At 37.3% G+C, this 20,370-nt stretch overlaps 1 protein-coding gene across 3 annotated transcripts in view; it reads left to right on the plus strand.

Moving 5' to 3' along the window:
* ARHGEF28 (Rho guanine nucleotide exchange factor 28) overlaps positions 1-20,370 on the plus strand; it is a 346,092-nt gene that overhangs the window by 258,945 nt on the left and 66,777 nt on the right. For all 3 annotated transcript variants that reach the window (XM_058310148.2, XM_058310153.2, XM_012523181.3), the window contains 5 exons: positions 335-383; positions 2,008-2,152; positions 2,233-2,360; positions 3,548-3,688; positions 6,432-6,679. In XM_058310148.2, the coding sequence (XP_058166131.1) occupies positions 335-383; positions 2,008-2,152; positions 2,233-2,360; positions 3,548-3,688; positions 6,432-6,679 (711 nt within the window). The remainder of the gene's footprint in view (positions 1-334; positions 384-2,007; positions 2,153-2,232; positions 2,361-3,547; positions 3,689-6,431; positions 6,680-20,370) is intronic.

Raw genomic sequence — 20,370 nt, forward strand, 5'->3', positions numbered from 1 at the left:
AGCTCTGAGAGGAACTTCTGTTTTAGTCTGGATCTGGCTGCGTGAACTGGTGATTTCTGGTTCCTTTGAGGCTTTTAATGAAGCCAAGCATCTTCGTGAAGCACACCTTGTATAACTTAAAAGTTATATGTTAAGGCACCAGATATTATATAACATTTCAGTATCGTAACATTTTTGTCTTTGTTACAATTAATGACTTTTGCTTTGAATTCCTCTTTGTTGGAAATAAATGAAATGATATAGAAAAGAATTCTATTCTGTGTAACTGGGTGGACATTCTTGTAGTTTGGTGGCACTTTGATCTACTTTATGTATTTCTAATGTTCTTTACCAGAAATTCCAAGAGAAATATAACAAGAACAAACCACAGACCATCCTTGGAAGTAAGTGATGTGGAAAATGACAAGAATTCCACCCCTCATCCCCCACCCCCGTTTAATATATACCACACATTTTTCCAATGTAAAATACCTACTTCTTTTGTTTTCTCATTTGTCCAATTCTTTCCTCTTTCATAACACGCTCTCATAATTTTTATTTATACAAAGAGGTTGAGAATGATATAAACTTCGGTGCCAGCTTCAGTCTTTGTGTTGTGTATACTATATGGATCTCTGTATTAGGGAGGGATATAAGGAGAAGGTATAACATATTTCCTCGATTCTCAGACGTTATCAAGTATAAGACACACTATTAATAATAACCTTTTGGGGCAAAGATAAACATGTTATCAAATGCCTATAACTTCATGTTTTCCGAGCGGTGGCATATATTTACTTCTACAGATGCCACGTGCTTCTTCAGAATCAGAAAGTTTGAGGAAAAAAATCTTCATGTTTGGAGCCTGTAGATTTTTATCAGTCTCTGTTGTCCATTTCCACACTGACCTGGTGCTTTTTTTAAACTGTTCTTGAGGCTGTGATCTCCTTAGCACCTTTAGGATGACAGTGAAATTTCAAGACATACTGGAGCTATGTTTGCATATTTTTAAACCTGGTGGTTTTATTTTTTCTTGCATTATATATTGCTGAAGTCTAAGCAACTTCTCTTAAAAATCATGGTAGCCTTTGACAGTTCTTCACTTTGCAGGCATGATGCAGTCACACCAGCATCTCCTACTTTTGCAGATCCTTTGATCTTTTGTGAGAGGTTTTGTCATTTCTTCTGCCTCAAATTACATTGCTTGCCACGTAGCAGGCATTTTAAATGCATGGCTTTTCATTTCAATGCTACAACAATGTGTGACCAATATTCCTAAAACCACTTCAATCAGGGGACAATTAGGTATGCAAATTCAAGACAGTGTGCGATTGTGTATGAAGTTACGTGAGGTTACGTTAGCACAAGCAATAACAGCTGTGATACAACTCCTCTGCCTCAGCACTGAAATTCCCTTTGACATCTGTTGTAAGGCCCTTCATTTTATAAGATTGTATGTGAAATTAAAAAGTATCTTAGAATCGAGAAAATACCATGTATTCCTTCTCTTCAAGGGAGTCATGAGACTACAGGATTCATTTGCCTGAAATTCTTAGTTCATAAAGGGACTCCCCAGCATCATCCATTCCATTCCATTGACGTGTTTTGTGTGTGTGTGTGCGCATGTGTGCTTGTTTATACACACAATATGCCTTCTAGTAATAATGCTAATAATACCTTGCATCTATTTAAAGCTCATTCTAAGGAGTACAAACTGTGGTTTATAGGAAAGCTGGCCCAGGGTTTCCCCATTCCATATTTCTGTTCGCTTATGCAATCCCAAGCCCCCACTGTCTTCAGGGAGATGTCCCGAAAGCGGGCCTGTGGCCTCAGGAGGGCGTGAATTGGAAGGGATGCTTGAAGCAGGTATCAGGATATAGCAGGCAGAGTGGCTTCAAGACTGGGCATGAGACACAAGAGAAGTGGCCCTTCAAGTGTGTGGCTTTCTGGCTCTTAAGTGACTGCCTTTACTCATTGTACTTACTGTCCTGTACAAAAAGTGCATGAAGCATCCTTTCTGATTTCCAGATTCCTCCTCCAGAGACCTCCCGCAGCCTGGTCTCTCCCTGCACCCTTCCTCCTCCATGCCCATTGGATTGCCGACTGGAAGGAAAGAAGCTGCAGGGCAGGTCCATCCGTTGTCCAGAAGTGTTCCTGGCACCACCTTGGAAAGGTAAGGCTCCATGCGCTTTTACATCTTAAAGTCCCAGAGCTGCTGCCAGGGTTAACTTTTTCCCCTTTTCTCCTTCTAAGTTTCAGGAGGTCAGGGACATCCTTGGAGTCTGAGACTGATGGTAGCAGCTGGAGAAGCAGGTCTCATTCCGATGAGCTGTTCCAGCCCATGGGCTCTTCTCCCTCCACTGAGTCCTTCATAATGGAAGGTGAGGAGATTTTTTGCATTTGTGTTTCTTTGATCATTTGCCAAAAGGAATATTTTCTCAAGGATTTGAGGTTGCATAATATTCTTTTGTTCTTTTAAACAGAATTCTGTTTCGTGGTGTCTCTTTGTTATAGGTTCTACTTATAAAAAGAATGGAAATTTAGCCCCAGAGGAGACTACCAGAGAGTGGCCAAGGAAATATGCATTTTTTTCAAGTGGAGTTATCCCCAAAAGGGAATACATAATAAAGAGAATGACATACATTGTATGCTTATAATTTTTAAAAAATTATAGTTATTGCTCAATCAAAATAGGATCATACATTACAAAAGTAGACTTTAGTTAGGTAAGACTGGGTTTGTCTGGATCTCTGAGATATTTATTCTCATTTCTTGCTTCCTACTTCTGGGGGAAAACATTTTTTAAAACATATTCCATAGGATAGGACTTAATCTGGGGAATTGGTTATTGGATTCAAGCTGCATCAGTAAGTAAAAGAAAACCAAATGAAAGGAGAGTAACAACAAGGAAAGGAGTGGACTCTGCCTCAGAAATCTATTCTTTTATTTTAATCTTAAGCCCCGTATCATCTCATTTTTACTTCTGTAAGCTGGGTTCTCTCTAATGAGTGCCCTTTGGGCAAACAGGATTTGATTTACCTGAAGAGTGTGTGTGTGTGTCGTCTAATTCTGTCAGAAAATTTGTACTCATGTGTAACCCCAAGTCCTTACACTTTGCTTTGTGTTTATATGAAGGACTATAGGCCAAGTAAAGAGCAAACCTAGTGGACAAATACAAAATTCAGATTTGAATAGATAGTGCAGAATTATCTAGGGCAAAATAAATCAGTGGTTTCAAGTTCTGTGAGCACATTGTCAACTCTGCTGCTAATCAAAAATAAAACTAAAATAGAGGAAACCCAAACAAACAAAAGAATCTTCAATGCCTTTTTAAATATACGTAATCACTATTTTAATATTTGACCTTTCTTTCATCAAAGCTGCCTTGGTTGGAATCTGTTCAATGGTCTGGTTTTCAGATGTTTCAACTCCACACTAACACTATTTTGGCTCAGTTGTTCCCATGTTCATAGCATGTTTCTATAGTGTGATGAATTTGTAAATGCAGGTGCTTGTGAAGGTCTGTCTGTGCCGTGTGTTGCTACACTTCTGGCTTTTCTTTTCTTAGATGTAGTGGACGCTTCCCGGTGGAGTGACCTCAGCAGCGATGCCCAGGAATTTGAGGCAGAATCTTGGAGTCTTGTGGTGGATCCCTCATTTTGTAGCAGGCAGGAGAAGGACGTTGTCAAAAGACAGGATGTCATTTTTGGTAAGCATTTCAAATATGCTTTTGGGGCTGAAACAGTGTGGAATAGAGGAACAGAAATGGCATTGGACACCATACAGAGCTGGGTTCAAGTTCTGAGTCAACCATTTTCTTTTCACTTGATCTCAGACAAGTTATTTAACTCACCTGAACCTTTTTCCATCTGTAAAGTGGGGATAATTACACTTAGTTTTAAAATGTTGTGAGGCTTAAACGAGGCATTGCATGTTCCCAGGTACAGGGAAGTTACCTTTATTTCCCATTCCATTTTCAACATTACTTAGGTGTGGCCTGAACTCTTTATTGCTTCTATATAAAAATCCCAATGAACTGAAGTGTTTTTGATGCTGGGGACAGGGCTGCTGAATATGGGCATGCAGTTTGTACTGCATCCACCAGGGGGAGTCATTCACATAACCTTCATGATTGAGTATTTAATTCCTGAGTATTGAGTACCTCTGGTGAAATTTGACCCTTTTATACTATTAAGGGTGGAGGGTAGGAGGCAATTTGAATTAGGTGGGCAGGTCTTGTCTCAATTATAGACTACTCAGGAAAAAAGGTAGTTTAAAAAATTTTCTATTACAAAGTAGATGCCAAAAAATGGTGCTAACAAGATAGCCTACTTTAAAGATGAGAATTCCTAGTTTTCGCTAATTGTGTGTATGCAAGAATGGACCAAAAAAACTCACTGGCGATGAGGACACCTTGTCACCTGCATTAGGTCAAGGTTAGGTAGGTGAAGTGAGATGATAGGTGTATGTGCTTTCAAACCTGGCTTTGGTAAGGAACCGTGCTGTCCCTTTTAATATTTCTCATGCAGTTTATTTTATACTGCCAATTTCTTCTTTTCCCTCTTGATTTCACAGATTATTAAAAAATAACCCTTTTGCAATGAATTATCATGTAGTATAATCCACAGCATGGCTTTTGCTTTATCAGAAATGCTTGGTCCTGCATCCCCTCTTCCTCATTGTCTCTTTTTTAAAGATGAAGAAAATAATTCTTTTTTATATGGCCACGGTAGGTAAGTCGATTAAAGGATTAAACGAAATTATATAGGTCATGTACTTAGCACGGCGTTAGCACTAAAACCTTGATACCTAATAATAATAAAGTTCGTGGCTTCCCAATTAAAGAGATTTTTGTTTATGCTAGAAAAATAAACAAAGCCATATTTAGACTTCTTTACCTTCCATGACTGATGTTTCTGATTCTCAGAACTTGCGTTGGGCTTGGGAAAATACTCCTTAATCTAGAATTTGTCCTCTGGTGCTTACACAAAGTTTGAATTATTGTTTTCTCTCAGGATACATTTTTATTGAGGTTTAATTCATATATCAGAAATTTTCCCCTTTAAAGTGTATAATTCAGTGGTTTCTAATATATTCACAAAGTTGTGCGGCCATCACCACTAATTCCAAAACATTTCTATTACTCCAAAAAGAAACGCTGTATCCATTAGCAGTCATTCTCTACTTCCTTCTCCTACTAATATACATCTAATATTTCTCTCTAGTGATTTGTTTGTTCTGGATGTTTCACAAAAATGGAATCATACAATATGTGCTCTTTTGTGACAGGCTTCTTACATGCAGCATAATGTTTTCAAGGTTCATCCATGTTGCAGAATGTGTCAGCATTTCCTGGCTGAGCAATATTGCATTTTGTGGATATACCACATTATGTTTATCCATTCCTCAGGTGATGGACATTTGGGTTGTTTTTTACTTTTTGGCTGTTGTGACTAATGCTACTATGAACATCTGGATACATGTTTTTGTTTGAATCCTTGTTTTTGATTCTTTGGGATATATAACTAGGAGTGGTTGCTGAGTCATATGGTAATTCTAGGTTTAACTTGTTGAGGAACTGCCAAATAGTTTTCCTTAGTGGCTGCACCATTTTACATTCTCACCAGCAATGTCACAATTCCAATTTGTCCATATCCTGTCAACATTTGTTTTCTGTTTTTTTTTAAAAAATATAGCTATATTAGCAGGTATGAAGTAGGGGGTATTGCAGTTTTGGTTTGCATTTTTTCTAATCTCTAATGAAATTGAACATCATTTCATGTGCTTACTAGCTATTGGTATATCTTCTTTGGTGAACTGCCTGTTCATATACCTTGCCCATTTTAAAATTAGGCAATTTGCCTTTTTATTTTTGTGTTGTAAGCGTTCTTTATATATTTTGGATATTAGATCCTTATCACACATGATTTGCAAATATTTTCCCATTCTGTGGATTGTCTTTTCACTTTCTTCATAGCGTCCTTTGATCATGATGCATTATTTTCCCCTGGAGAAAATAGACTTTTGGAGATGGATCCTGTAAATGATGAACTTAATTATATTTAATTCAATGTAATTCACCAAATAAATTTTTATCTTAATAAAAGTAAACGAAACAAAATAGAACCTAACTTAGGTATTAGAGGGCATTGAGGGGGAAATCAGACTTACTTCCTACCTGAAGATACCTGAAAATGCTGATCATATTAGGAAAGGTGTAGATAAAATAAATTCTGACATGTCAGAATTTTTCAATACCTGGAGAAAGAAAATAATGTAATATTATGAGCTTAAATTAAGTATTTGATTAATGCCGACTTTTGTAGTAGAAGAAATGGTGTCATGCATAAACCTTCTTTCTTTTAATTTGCATAACATATAGAATTGGGATACTAATTTAGAGCAATAGAGATACTTGTTTTTTAAAACTTGTTTCTGATCTCACATTTCAGAGCTAATGCAAACCGAAATGCATCACATCCAGACCCTCTTCATCATGTCTGAGATCTTCAGAAAAGGAATGAAAGAGGAGCTGCAGCTTGACCACAGCACCGTGGATAAAATCTTCCCCTGTTTAGACGAATTACTTGAAATCCACAGGCATTTTTTCTATAGCATGAAGGAGCGAAGGCAGGAATCCTGTGCTGGCAACGACAGGAATTTTGTGATCACCCGAATCGGAGATATTCTAGTCCAACAGGTAAGAAAGGTTAAAAGGCCCTGACCTCAAGGACTTAACAGTTGATAGACTCTCTACGGTGCTAAGAGCCTGTGGAGAAATGGAATGGATTTCACAATGAGAATGGCCAGGCGCGTTCAGCTGGTTTCCTTTAGTTTGACATTAGTTTGTGTGACTGATGCCTGAGAGCTTTTGGCTGCCAGTCGCTACCTGGTCTGTGAGCATGTGCCATGGCTCTGGGGCTGCCTCCACCAAGTCACAGTCATGATTTATTCCCCTTAGGAAGGTTCTGCCAGGACGCTTTGATCGGATGGGCTCTCATAACGTGGCTCCCTCTGTGGGCCCCCTCATGGCCTCACCAGTGCCTCCAGCAGAAATGCCAGCTCCTCGGAGGGGCAGGGGCCAAATGTCTTATTGTTAAAGGCTTAGACTCCATGCCTGGTGGGGGTGGAGGGGGCAGGGCAAGCAGCTCACCCTGAAAGGAGACGTTCTTTTCTAGCCGTGTGGGGTGTTTGAAGCATCAATGAGAATGGACTATGCCCCTCTCTTCATTGCCTAAATACATACACGCACACACACAGCTACCTTTTACAATTCTTACTGGCTCCCTGGTCTCTCTGAAGGTGAGCTCCATTTAAAGACATGGCAGTAGAAAAGATAAAGAAAATGTCTTCAGTGAGTGTAATTCAGCATTCTTCATCTTTAGGGTGCTTTCATGTTAATTACCTCATTTAACCTTCACAACACCGGGAGGTAGATATTATTTTTCTCATTGTACAGATACAAAAACTGAGGCATTGAGGACACAATGACTTTCTTGAGGTCACACATCTCTAAGTGACAAGGGTTGGATATGAATCAAAATCTCTTTCAAGATGACAAGCTAAGATTGTGGTATCTTGAGACATTGATAGCAGCACTGGGGGACTTGGTGTCCATCACTAGACTGAGCTCCAGGAAGGCAGGGGTTCTTGACTATTTGGTTAACTACTCTATCTACAGCACCTGGTATCTGGTGTCTGGCACAATAAATATTTATTAAATATGTGGGTCACTTAGGGAAAAAGCCAAGCCAGGAATTCATTTGAATGCTGTGTTTTTGCATTGGCCTTTGGCGTCTGAGAAAGGCATGGAGATCCATCTGTAGCTGCCTTCGTATGGCTTTTCCTAAGTTAGCTGGCAAAATATCATCATCCCCCAAACGTTAATTTTTTTAAGCCATTTCACCCTGTCATGCACAGCAGTGGAGTTCAGCTGCCAGACTGTATGCTGACTCTGTATGTAGTTAAGATCATTGACATAAATATGTTTAATGCCTTAAAAATAAAAAAATGACTTACGATTTACTTTCCAAAGGTTACTTCTACATGTCTAACAGTGTAAAAAATCCACATTAGTAATAACAGTTATTAATCACAGAGTTATCTGTTTTGCAGATCATCTTTAAAGGCCTAGACCTGTTCTCTCCTCATAATTCATCTGAAACTTACATTGCCAATAGTAGGTCCAAGTAGAGAGACTGTAAAGTACTTTGCAAGACAGTTTGAATAGAGATGTCTGTGTAAGTGAACTTGAATCTCTGTGCATTCAAAAATGAAGTACAAGACTTTTACTACTTTTTCATTTGAAATTATTTGTACAGATAACCATGCTTTTTACTATGTTTTAATTCTAAACATTGGAAACATTTTCACTCTTAAATTGCTTGCATAGTTAACAAAAATTGACATCTCTCTGAATTCCGTATTTATGTAGTTTCTGTGGGAAAACATCTGGGCTTACATTGAGAACAAGGTTTGGGAAGCTGACTACTGCTCGGTGTGAGGCTGGTGGTCTTTAGGATGATGCCCACCCCCACCCTTGGGGGAAAGGATCCCTGATAATCAGAGAAAAGGATTTAACCATCCTTTTGTATTCCAGTTGTGGGCCGTGCATAATGGTACATTAAGGGGCCCGCCTAATACTGTGTAAAGAAAGTTGTCTCCAGAGAATTCAATTAGCAAAATCCACAGACGATGGATGTGTGTCAGTCTGTGGGAATAAAGGAAGACACAAGCTTTTTGAGCACAGATGGCAGAAGAGTTTGAGAAACGCCCACACTCTAACCACTGTGACTCGATGTGATCTCCAGGCTGGGCTGGAGTGCGATGCTAATTTGGTTGGTGGAAATTTTTTGTGTTGGTGAGAAACTGAGGAATGGTGGATTTAAAGCAGTTTTCCAACATCTGGCATATAAGAATCACCTGAAGCTTGTTATAAAATGAAGTCAGATTTATCCATTTTTCCTTTTGTAGATCATGCTTATAGTGTTGCCTAGAAACTCTTCTCCGAATTCTAGATGTTGAAGATTTTCTCCTATGTTTTTTTCTAAAGGTTTTATAGTTTTACATTTTATATTTGAAATGTAAATATATATATAATGTCCATTTTAAAATTTTTATTAGAACTCTTGTAGTTTATAGAAAAATCATGTAGCAAGTATAGAGTTCCTATATAACCCTACCCATGCATAGTATTCCCTGTTAACATTTTACATTAGTGTGATATCTTTGTTAGAATTGATGAAGCATTACTATTATATTATTAATTTTCATCCATAGTTTACAATTAGAGCTCACACTTGTGCTATACAATTCTATTCTAATAACATATATATGACCTAAAATTTTTCATTTTAGCCTCTCTCCAGTATACAGTTCAGTGATGACAAATACATTCACACACTTGTTCCACCATCAACGCCATCCTTTGCCAAAACGTTCCATCACTCCAAACAGAAATATCGTCAGGGATATTGTAGTAGACGTCAAGAGAGGTTCAATTATTTGCTTATAAAAAGGCCAGGACTTAGTAATAATTTTGGGAAGGAAAAAGGAATTTATTTTATGGCTGGCCGGCTGGACTCAGGAGCTTTCTGTACAAAACCCGAGCCCCGAATAAGATTTTCGAGTTCTTTTTATACAGAGGAAGAGTTAAATGGTCCTTTGTTTCAGTGTTCAATAAGCTTGAATTGACACATATTCTCCACATTCTAGGTAAGCTTTTATCATGGACTTTATACATTTTATCTAGGCTTTTAACACATTTGGTTTGCATTTTCTCTGAATATATAAAGCTTATAGAATTTGAATTGCTAAATAGTTTTTCCGGGACTGGAGTTGTTGCCATGGTTACCAAGGGCAGGGCTGCCGCTCTCATTGTCCTCCACACCCAGCTCAGGACACACACAGCTCAGGTTATCTACGAAGAGACAAACAGCCCCCCACCCATAGCCTACATCGTTCCCTCCTTTAAGCAAGCTTAACTTGCTAAGCTTTGGCAACATTATGATTGGAATTGTGAGGTGGGTGGCTGTTTGTTGTTTTGATTGATTATCCCACTTATTAATTTTTCAGCAAGCCTAAAGACAAAGTTCCTGGGTAGCATCTGGGGCTTATCCTGTTTTCAGAAGTTCTCATCCTGGACAGCAGAATCCTGGGGGTGGGCTCCCCAGCAGTCATCCTGGGGGTTATTGGTGCTTACATGGATTTCTTGCAGGCTCCAGATCTATTTATTAATTTTATTTTACCCTTAGAGAGTTTACACCTTTAATCTTAAAGGGGTGCTGAAGGGAGATGATCTTTTTTTTGGTAACTGCTTTCTACTGGCCATGGGTTGTAGTTTTTACCTAATAAGGTGTAAAAACTTTGTTATTTTATTTTTACTGAAGGAGATGGATCTGACGTTCTGTATAAAGCTGGATGAAGTTCTTATGTGGTTACTACGATGTTCATTCTGAAAGAAACAAACTTAATTAGAATTTTACAATACCTGTTTTTAAAAGAGGACATTGGATTACAGAGGTAGACAAGGTTAGGTGCCTGTAAAGATGGCACCTTTTTTTTTACAAGTTGGTGGGAAACAGTGTGTGTGTGTATATATATATATATAAAGTTATTTTATTTTCAGAGAGAAATTGTAATAGATGACAGTATTAGGTATTTAGCTTTGTTTTAAAGATGCATTTCAAGCTGTTTAATGATTGGCACTCATGTGCTTCGTTAGGTGCTTCTGGTGAACTGGCACCTTTGGGCAGTTGGTTTCATTCAGGATTAGTGCACCAAGTTGGAAATTTTCTTAGTTTTTAGCTGTGGGAGTGATCACAACTACAGAACAAGGTTTTTTGTTACATTTTGGTTTTAATTGAATAATTTCTGGTAATTTTGGCTGTTTAATAGGTAACCCACTGCTAGGAAGCAAACCTCGTTTTGCCACACGGTAGAATACAGTAGAGTAGTAGGGTGGCTGAGCCTGGTATTAATTAACCAGTTACCTGTAAACCACTGGTGGCCCCATTGTGTTTAGCTAAGATGGCTATTTTATTTTATAGACATGTTTATTAACTATTTAGAAAATGAAGTTTACCAGGAATTTAACATATTTAATGTACTTCTGTACATGGTTTAGAATAGAAAAGATAACATTATAATTACTAGGCATATATTTAAAACAGGATAAAGGTACAGCACTTAATTAATGTATTACTAAATGCATAAGGATTCTGAGCTGCAATTAACAGTTTTCAGTTTTAGTTTGTAATACTTTACATGTTATCTCTTCATGGGAGCAGGCCATAATGTCAATTTGTATTTAAGTTTTACTTACAATACTCTGGTGGTTATTGCTCCACTTGGTATGTTCTTCACACAGTGAGCAAGCCGCAACATTGTTGATCCTAGAGAGAAGCTAAGAAGGTAGTTTCCAGTATTTTACTGGCCTGGTGCACAGTGCTCTCTGGCACTATGGAACAGTGCCAGTCTGGAGGCAATATCCATATTACATGTGGCTTGTACTGAGCAATCATTGGCTGCTACAGGAGTTTGAAACTGCAACATAGTTTCTCTCAACTTCAGGAGCACAACCAGAGGGGTGATGTAGTAGATATTTTATCGTTTGAGGGGTCAGTGATGAGCCTAGCCAATAACTCATATGGAGAGGCAACCTGTAATGTATTAAAGGCCTGGTTTGAATGCACAAGAGAGTTTGACAATGTTGAAGTTTATCTCTTGATTTTTTATTTACCCTTTAAACATTTCCAATGCGTTATATATCAAATGACTTTGCTTACTTTTATAATTTTACCATGAAGATATTAGTAGGTATTTTACTTTAGTAATAAAGGAAAAAATTATTTTTCATTGTTAAAATGAAAATGGAAGATTCCCAATGGAATCAAGGTAACTTTCCATTACCACTTACTTAAATATGCACCTTGCAGTGACCTTCAGACAAGTTTCATTATCACAAAGTTACTTTTTGCCATCAGTACCAATCCAGGCTTTTAGTTAATAATGGTTTCTAGAACTAGAACCATTTAAACGCTTCAGTTTGTAAGATGTTTTTTACAAACTTTTTGCAATTGACCACAATTATAGACTGGCAAATTTACTCCAGATTACAATTTGTAACCATTGGAATCTACCTCATGCATTTAAGAGAGAGCCGTTTTACACTTAATTTAATTTCATTAAACACAAGCTGACAGCTCCCATTTTTTTAAAGATTCAACACATACAATGTTAATTTATTAGCCTGGTATTTTATAAACCCAAGAGGTAATACTTAAGCTAAACAAGTTGAAATTGTTATTGATTAAACAAAGAATGTTGTTTTCCTTTTTACCGGGGCTTAAAACCTTTTGTTTTTGATAATTCTAAATCTGTGAATAATTTCAGACGCATACTAACTTTTAGGCTCTGGAATATAAAGTAATTATTTAACCTGTTGTAATTATAATTTAATGAGAATTTCATAGCTTTTTCAACAGTTTTTATATTTAGGTTTTACATGACTTTTTATACCATTTAGTTTAATTTGGGTTTTAGAAATATAACTTATATAACTGCATATTTAACTTTAACAATTTGAGCAAATAGGCAGACGTGACTAGTTTAATATAGAAACACCATTTAGTTATTTAAATCTTTTCTGTGTTGGTTAATTCAAAATATAGTTAGTTCCCTTACTGATTTTCCTGGTTATATTGTTATTTGAAAGGAACCTGGCAAGCATTTGGGTTTCTGTTTAGACTGGAAAGAAACCAGGTAGCTTTCACTCTTTTTTTTTTTTCTTCTTCTTCTCTGAGACAGCCTGAACGATGGAATTGCTTAGTAAAGCTTGGTACACTGAGAAGAGTATTGCTTACTCTTAGAAAACCTGGCAACAGTTATTTTTGATTTCTGGTGGAAATGGCCAGAATTAATTTATATTATTTTAAAGGCTAAAGAAGGAAGAGGAAACAAAAAGACCAAAAATATTTAGAATGGCATTAAAGTAATATGCATAAACCTCTTTTTTAAAAATTTAACTATAAGTTTTAAAGTTTTAATTATTAAGTTGAATTGTTAAGGGGTGGGCCAGATTCACAGGAATCATAAGCAAAGGCAAATGCAAATGCAGTTTATAATTACTATTACAATAGTTGAAGACCAGGGGTGACATTAGTTATAAAATAACTGTAGCATAAGTTTGTGTAATAACCACCAGTATCACAATAAGCACTAGATAAACCCGAAATAGTCACAAACAGAGGCAAATCAATTTAATATCATTATTATAATATCTGAAACCCAGGTCACATTTATTCCATTGCAATAGCTTTAGTTATAAACTTATATGTATATACATAAGGTACTTATATAATGACTTTAATTTTTAGTTACAATTTTTAGTATGTTTTACTTTAAGATGAATTGGATACCTTTATTAATTAAGTTATAAGAACTTTATTAGTAACAACCCTGCAAACCTTTCCTGTTTTTTCTGGTAACTGAACAAATTTCATCTGCAGGTTATGCATTTAATTCACCAGCAAGACAGTATTGGCATTTAAAGATTATTTTTTTTAAAGATTTATTTTATTAATTTCTCCCCCCTCCCCCGCCCATTGTCTGCTCTCTGTGTCCATTCCCTGTGTGTTCTTCTGTGTCCACTTGCATTGTCAGGCAGCAATGGGGAACTGTGACTCTTTTTTTGTTGCATCATCTTGATGTGTCAGCTTTTTGTGTGTGTGGTGCCATTCCTGGGCAGGCTGCGCTTTTTTCATGCGGGGCTGCTCTCTTTGCAGGGTGCACTCCTTGTGCGTGGGGCTCCCGTACACCGGGATGCCCCTGCATGGCAAGGCACTCCTTGCACACGGCAGCACTGCGCATCGGCCAGCTCACCATACGGGTCAGGAGGCCCTGGGTATCGAATCCTGGACCTCCTATATGGTAGGCGGACACTCCATTAGTTGAGCCATGTCTACTTCCCTAAAGTTTCATTTTTAAGTTAACTTTTACCATGATTTCTTAGGTGTAAGCAAACTAACAAAATCCAAACACAGATTTTAAAGTTGAACATAAAGTTAAGCACAGATTAAAACAGAAGAATTCCATATTTTAGCATTTTAAGGAACTCCCTGACCCTAATTAATGGCACCTGAGGTCTTATTTCAATTACTATTTACACTTTTTATAGGCACAGTGAGTTTAAACTGAGAAGTTTGAGGTTTATTTTTTTCAAGTTTTAAGAAGACATGACATGAGGTCTCTGGGTTTTCAGAGTTATCTGTTTTTTCTTTCCTTGCAGTTCTTATGACCCTTACTACTGACTGTTCCCAGTCAGACCATTAAAAGGGCTATCAAGTGGTTAGAGGTTTATTGTTTCAAGCAATAACCTCTTCCTTTTTCTTTTTGACAAAGGTACTTTGCCATATGCAAATATGTTTTTGGCTCTAAGGAAGCAATTTTTATTGCATTTCTCCTGATTCTGATTCTGCGTTTCCTTCACCTCTCCCCTTCCAGGTAAATCAGCGATTAGATAGGAATGTGGCTTACGAATACAAGGCATGGATTCACTGGAAAGGGGCAAGCTGCTCCCCCCCTTTCCAGCTCTCCACTTTTGTTATGTATCTTCCTAAAGGGAGGAGGGGGGAGGTAATGGTAGTGAGTTCCAGGCTGCTAAAATGGTTTGAAAATAACCTTTTAGGCTTGGCGCTTTCCTGGGGGACCCCACCCCCCCACCTCTGGCAGGGCTATGATTTAAGTTACTGATTTTACCAGCCACCCTGACTGGGGTCAGTTTCAATAAACTTGGGTGTGTGGTGTGGACATGGATGGACCCCAAGCCCTGGTAAAGGGGGCAGACCCAGAGAGGCAAGACAGCAGAGAATGTGCACACATTTAGATTCCATGGTTTTGCTTTATAAACTATAATAATTTCACTCCTTTGCTAATGGCAAGAGAGGGTTCCAGCTTAACCAGAGTTTACTGTTTTATGCAATTATACAATTTAACATTATTATCCCGAGGCATGAAAATACCGGCACAGAACAGACACAGACAGAAGCACAAAGTCTATTAATCTGAAATACAATTTCTATTTTCCAGACATGGCTGCACCTGCAACCAATACAAACCTGAGAAAGAGAGAACTTTTAATACTAAAATTTAACAGGATTTTCTGTTTACCCTGACTGTTTACAAAATGAATTTATCTGCAATTTAGTACCAAGACAAAAGACTCCGGCTAAACCTTTTTACTGTTTACTTGACACCCAGACCAAGCTTTACTAGAAAGCCTTTTCATTTTCCTGTAACCAAGTGTCCCAAAATCCAGACCAATTTCCAGGATGCCAGGACCTAACCTATCAGCATCCCTTCCCACCACAGTCAAGCCTTTACTACCTCAGTGGAGGCAAGAACAGAATGCAGGTAGCCAAATCCAAACAAGAGGCTTTTTCCCTTTTTTTTTTTTCCTTTCTCTTTTTTCAGACCTGGAGGAGATGGCTTCCCCCCAAATTTCTGGAGGTAATGGGGTCTCCTGGGAGGTGATCAGTCTCCTCTTCCTAGCAATTAAAGCTAGGGTTTTCCTGACACCATGCTCCCTGGGAGAGTCTTACCTTTTTCTGTGTTTAGAGTCTTTTATCATTCCCAAAATTTTTTCAGCCCTTTCATTGCCCTCTATGTTCGTCAGGAGGATTCCAGCAGAGCCCACATCTTTTCTGGACTAAAAATAGTCCAGGGGAGCCCAGATTTGGGTTCACCTGAGTCCTCCCAGCTTCTTCAGGGATCCAGAAGGGGTAGCAAAATGCTACCTTCTCTGGCCTTCATTTGCAAATCCTGGAATGAGCCCCCAGGTGTAGCAGACATCAAGAGAGTTTCAATTATTTGCGTATAAAAAGGCCAGGACTCAGTAATAATTTCGGGGAGGAAAAAGGAATTTATTTTACAGCCAGCTGGACTCTGGAGCTTTCTGTTCAAAACCTGAACCCAGGCTAAGATTTTTGAGTTCTTTTTATACAGAGGAAGAGTTAAATTGTCCTTTGTTTCAGTGTTCAATAAGCTTGAATTAACACATATTCTCCATATTCTAGGTAAGCTTTTAGCATGGGCTTTATACATTTTATCTAGTCTTTTAACACATTTTCCCTGAATATATAAAGTTTATAGAGTTTGCTTTCCTAAATAGTTTTTCCAGGACTGGAGTCATTGCCATGGTTACCAAGGGCAGGGCTGCAGCTCTCATTGTCCCCCACACCCAGCTCAGGACACACACAGCTCAGGTTATCTACGAAGAGACAAACAGCCCTCCACCCATAGCCTATATCAATATTGGTCTGGAGTTTTCTTTTCTTGTGATGGCTTTATTTGGCTTTGGTATTAGGTTAAAGCTGACCTTGTAGAATTAGTTAGGAAGGGGTTTACTCGTTTTCAAATTTTGTGGAAGAGTTTGAGCTGGGTTGATATTAATTCTTCTTGAAATGTTTGGGAATTTTCATCAGTGAAGCCTCTGACTTATCTTTGTTGGGAGGTTTTTGATGATTGAATTTCTTGTTATTGGTCTGTTGAGATCTTCTTTTTCTTCTTGAGTCAGTGGAAGGTAGTTTTTGTGTGATTCTAGAAATTTGTCCATTTACCTAGGTTATCTAATGTGTTTGCTAACAATTATTCATATCCTCTTAGAATCCTTTTTTTTTCTTTCTGTGGAATTAGTGGTAAAGTCTCCTCTATCATTTCTGATTTTAGTTATTTGTGCCCTCTCTTTTTTTTTTTTTTTTGTAAGTCTAGCTAAAGGTTTGTTGAATTTATTGAGCTTTTCAGAGAACAAACTTCTGGTTTTGTTGCTTCTCTTTGGTGTTTGTATTTTCTATTTCATTTATTTCCACTCTAATCTTTGTTATTTCCTTCCTTCTGCTTACTTTGGCTTTAGTTTGCTCTTCCTTTTCTAATTCCTCCAAATGTGAAGTTAGGTTAATTATTTAAGATGTTCTTACTTTTTAATGTAAGCATTTATAGCTATAATTATATATTTATATATAATACATAGTATAACATGTTTAATTTCCACATAATGGTGATTTTCTAGTTCTCCCTCTGCTGTTGATTCTACCTTCATTACACTGTGGTCAAAAAAGATACACTGTATGATTTTAAACTTTTTAATTTATTGAAACTGTGTTTTGTGATTGAACATATGGTCTACCTGGAGAATGACCAATGTGTACTAGAGAAGAATGTGAATTCTGCTACTGTTGTGTGAAGTATTTTATGCATATACCTGCTGGGTCTAGTTGGCTTGGAGTATCATTAAAGCCTTGTATTTCCTTTTTGATTTTCTGTCTAAATGTTCTATCCATTATTGAAAGTGGTGTGTTGATGTCTCCTACTATTAAAATGGAATCATCTATTTCTCCTCTCAAATCTGTCAAATCTTGCATCATATATTTTGGGGCTGTGCTCTTAGGTACATTTATATATATAATTGTATATTCCTGTTAAGTTGGTACTTTTCTCAGTCTATAGTGTCCTTCTTTGTCGCTTCTTACAGTTTTTGACTTAAAGTCTATTTTATCTGATATTAGTATAGCTACCCAGCTCTCTTTGGATTATAATTTGCATGGAGTATTTTTACTCATAATTTCACCTTCAGTCCACTTGTGTTTTTGAATTTAAGGTGTCTTGTTAACAGCCTGTAGTTGGGTTATACTTTTTCATCCATCCTACCAGTCTCTGCCTTTTGACTGGGAAGTTTAATCTATTTGCAAATAAAGTAACTACTGATAAAGAAAGCAGGACTTTCTTCTGCCATTTTACAGTTTGGATTTTGCAAGTCTTATACCTTTTTTGTCCCTCAATTCTTCCATTACTACCTGCATTTATATTTACTTGATATTTTTTAGTGAACCATTTTGAGTCCCTTCTCTTTTCCTTCTCTGTATATTTTTCAGAAATTTTCTTTAAGGTTACCATGCGACTTAATTTTAACATCCTAAATCTATAACAATCACATTTGATTTGATTGTAACTTAATTTTAATAGCATATACAAACTAGGTGCTATGACTTTCTGACTACCCCACCTTTTTGTTGTTCTTGTCACACATCATATCCTTATATATTGTATGCTTAAAACCATTACTTTTTATATATTTGCATTTTAGATCCTGTAGAAAGTAAAAAATGTACTTATATATCAAAAACACAATACAATAGTACTGGTATTTAATAATTACCAATGTGGTTACCTTTAGTGAATATTTTTATTTCTTTATGCTGCTTTGATTTACTGTCTTGTGTCCTTCCCTTTCAATTTAAAGAACTCCCTTTAACATTGCTTGTAGGGCAGGTCTAGTGGTGATGAACTTCTTCAGCTTGTGTTTATCTAGGAATGTATTAATCTTTCCCTCATTTATGAAAGGGAGTTTCGTTGGATGCACAATTCATGGTTGGCAATTATTTTCTTTTGTTACTTTACATATATTGTCCCACTGACTTTTTGCCTCCATGGTTTCTGATGAGAACTCAGTATTTAATCTTATTGGTGTTCCCTTGTACATGATATATTACTTCTCTTGCAGCTTTTAGGGTTCTATCTTTGTTTTTGGTTTTTGGCATTTGACAGTTTGGTTATAAAGTGTTTGGGTGTGGATCTCTTTGAGTTTCTTCCACTCAGGTTTCAATGGGTTTCTTGAATGTTTATATTCCTATCTTTCATTAATTTGGGGAACTTTCTGCCATTATTTTGTCTCTTTCTCTTTTTCTTCTCTTTATTGGACCCCCATTAGTGCCTTTATTTGTATGCTTGATGGTATCACACGGGTCTCTTCAGTTATATTACCTTTTCTTTGTTCTTTCTGCTTTTTTTGGCCTGAATCATTTCAATATTCGTATATTCAAGCTCACTGATTCTTTCTTTGGGCAGCTTCAGTATGCTATTTAACCCTTATGGGGAATTTAAAATTTCAGTTACCGTGGTCTTCAGTTCTGTTTCATTCCTTTTTGTAGTTTCTGTCTTTTTCTTATGTTCTCATTTTGCTCATACATTGTTTGCCTGATATCCATTAGTTCTTTTCCCATGCATTCCTTTAACTCTTCGAGCATATAAAAGTCATTTAAATAAAAATCTTTATCTGGTATGTCCAAAGTCTTTTGTATATCTTACTATTGGTAATCCTTTGCTCTGGGCATCTTTGATTTGCTTGTTTCTTGCACTGATTTATCTGCCTGCAAGTTGTTCTGCATGCAGGACATGTGCTAGGATGAAAAGCCAGAGACAAGAGTCCTGATTCAGGACTCTTGCCACAGACAGACATGCTCCCCAGGATGCATATAGGGATTACTCTGCTTTCTCCAGAATATGACCTGGGACCCAGCTCCACACCATACCAGGGAGAGAGTGGGAAAAGTGCCAACTAGGGTGCTTTAAGCTTGTCCTGACATTTTTTAAAGTGCTTTTTAGGTCCAGCTGCAGTGTCCCTTTTACTGGTTTTTTTTTGAGCTCTGAGACGATGGCTCTAGTTTTTGCTTGTTGTTCAGAGATTCTGTGAGAGAATGGAACCTTGGAACATCTCATGCCATCATTTAGGTTGACCCAGAAGTCTGTGATCCATTTTGAACTTGTTTTTGTAAAGGTATAAGACTTTCCTCATTTTTTTTTTTAAGATTTATTTATTTTATTTATTCCCCCCCTCCCCCACACACACACACCCTGCTACTTTTGCTGTGTCCATTCACTCTATGATCTCTTTGTGTCTTCTCTTCTCCTCTAGAATTCACCAGACTTTGATCCTGGGGTCCTCTGATGTGGAGAGAGGTTCCCTGTCAATTGCACCACCTCAGTTCCTGGTCTCTGCTGTACTTCAACTTGACTCTTCCTTTTGTCTTTCTCTTTTTTTGTTGCTTCATCATCTTGCTGTTGACTCACTTGCTTGGGCACTGGCTCACCATGCGGGCATGCTTTCTCTTCCTCTTTTTCACCAGGAAGTCCCAGGGATCAAACCTGGGTCCTTCCATATGGTAGGCGGAAGCTTCCCAACTTTTGCCATTTTTATATTAGTCTTTGTAAGTCGTATACCTTTTTGTTCCTCAATTCTTCTGTCAACGCGTACTTTCATTTTTATTTGAATTTTTGCATTGGACCATTTTAAATGCCTTCTCTTTTCCTTCTGTTTGTATTTTTCATATATTTTCTTTGTGGCTACCATGGGGCTTAAATATAACATCCTAAATCTATAATAATTATGTTTGATTTGCTACTACCTTACTTCAATAGCATATATATACACTGTTCCTATACCCTTCCATTGCCCCACCTTTGTGTTGTACTTGTTACAAATTTCGTCTTTATATTTGTATGCCACAAACCATAGATTTATCATTACTTTTTATGTATTTGCATTTTAGAACCTGTAGA

This window comes from Dasypus novemcinctus, chromosome 2, assembly GCF_030445035.2.
Source record: "Dasypus novemcinctus isolate mDasNov1 chromosome 2, mDasNov1.1.hap2, whole genome shotgun sequence".
Taxonomy (NCBI): Eukaryota; Metazoa; Chordata; class Mammalia; order Cingulata; family Dasypodidae; genus Dasypus; species Dasypus novemcinctus.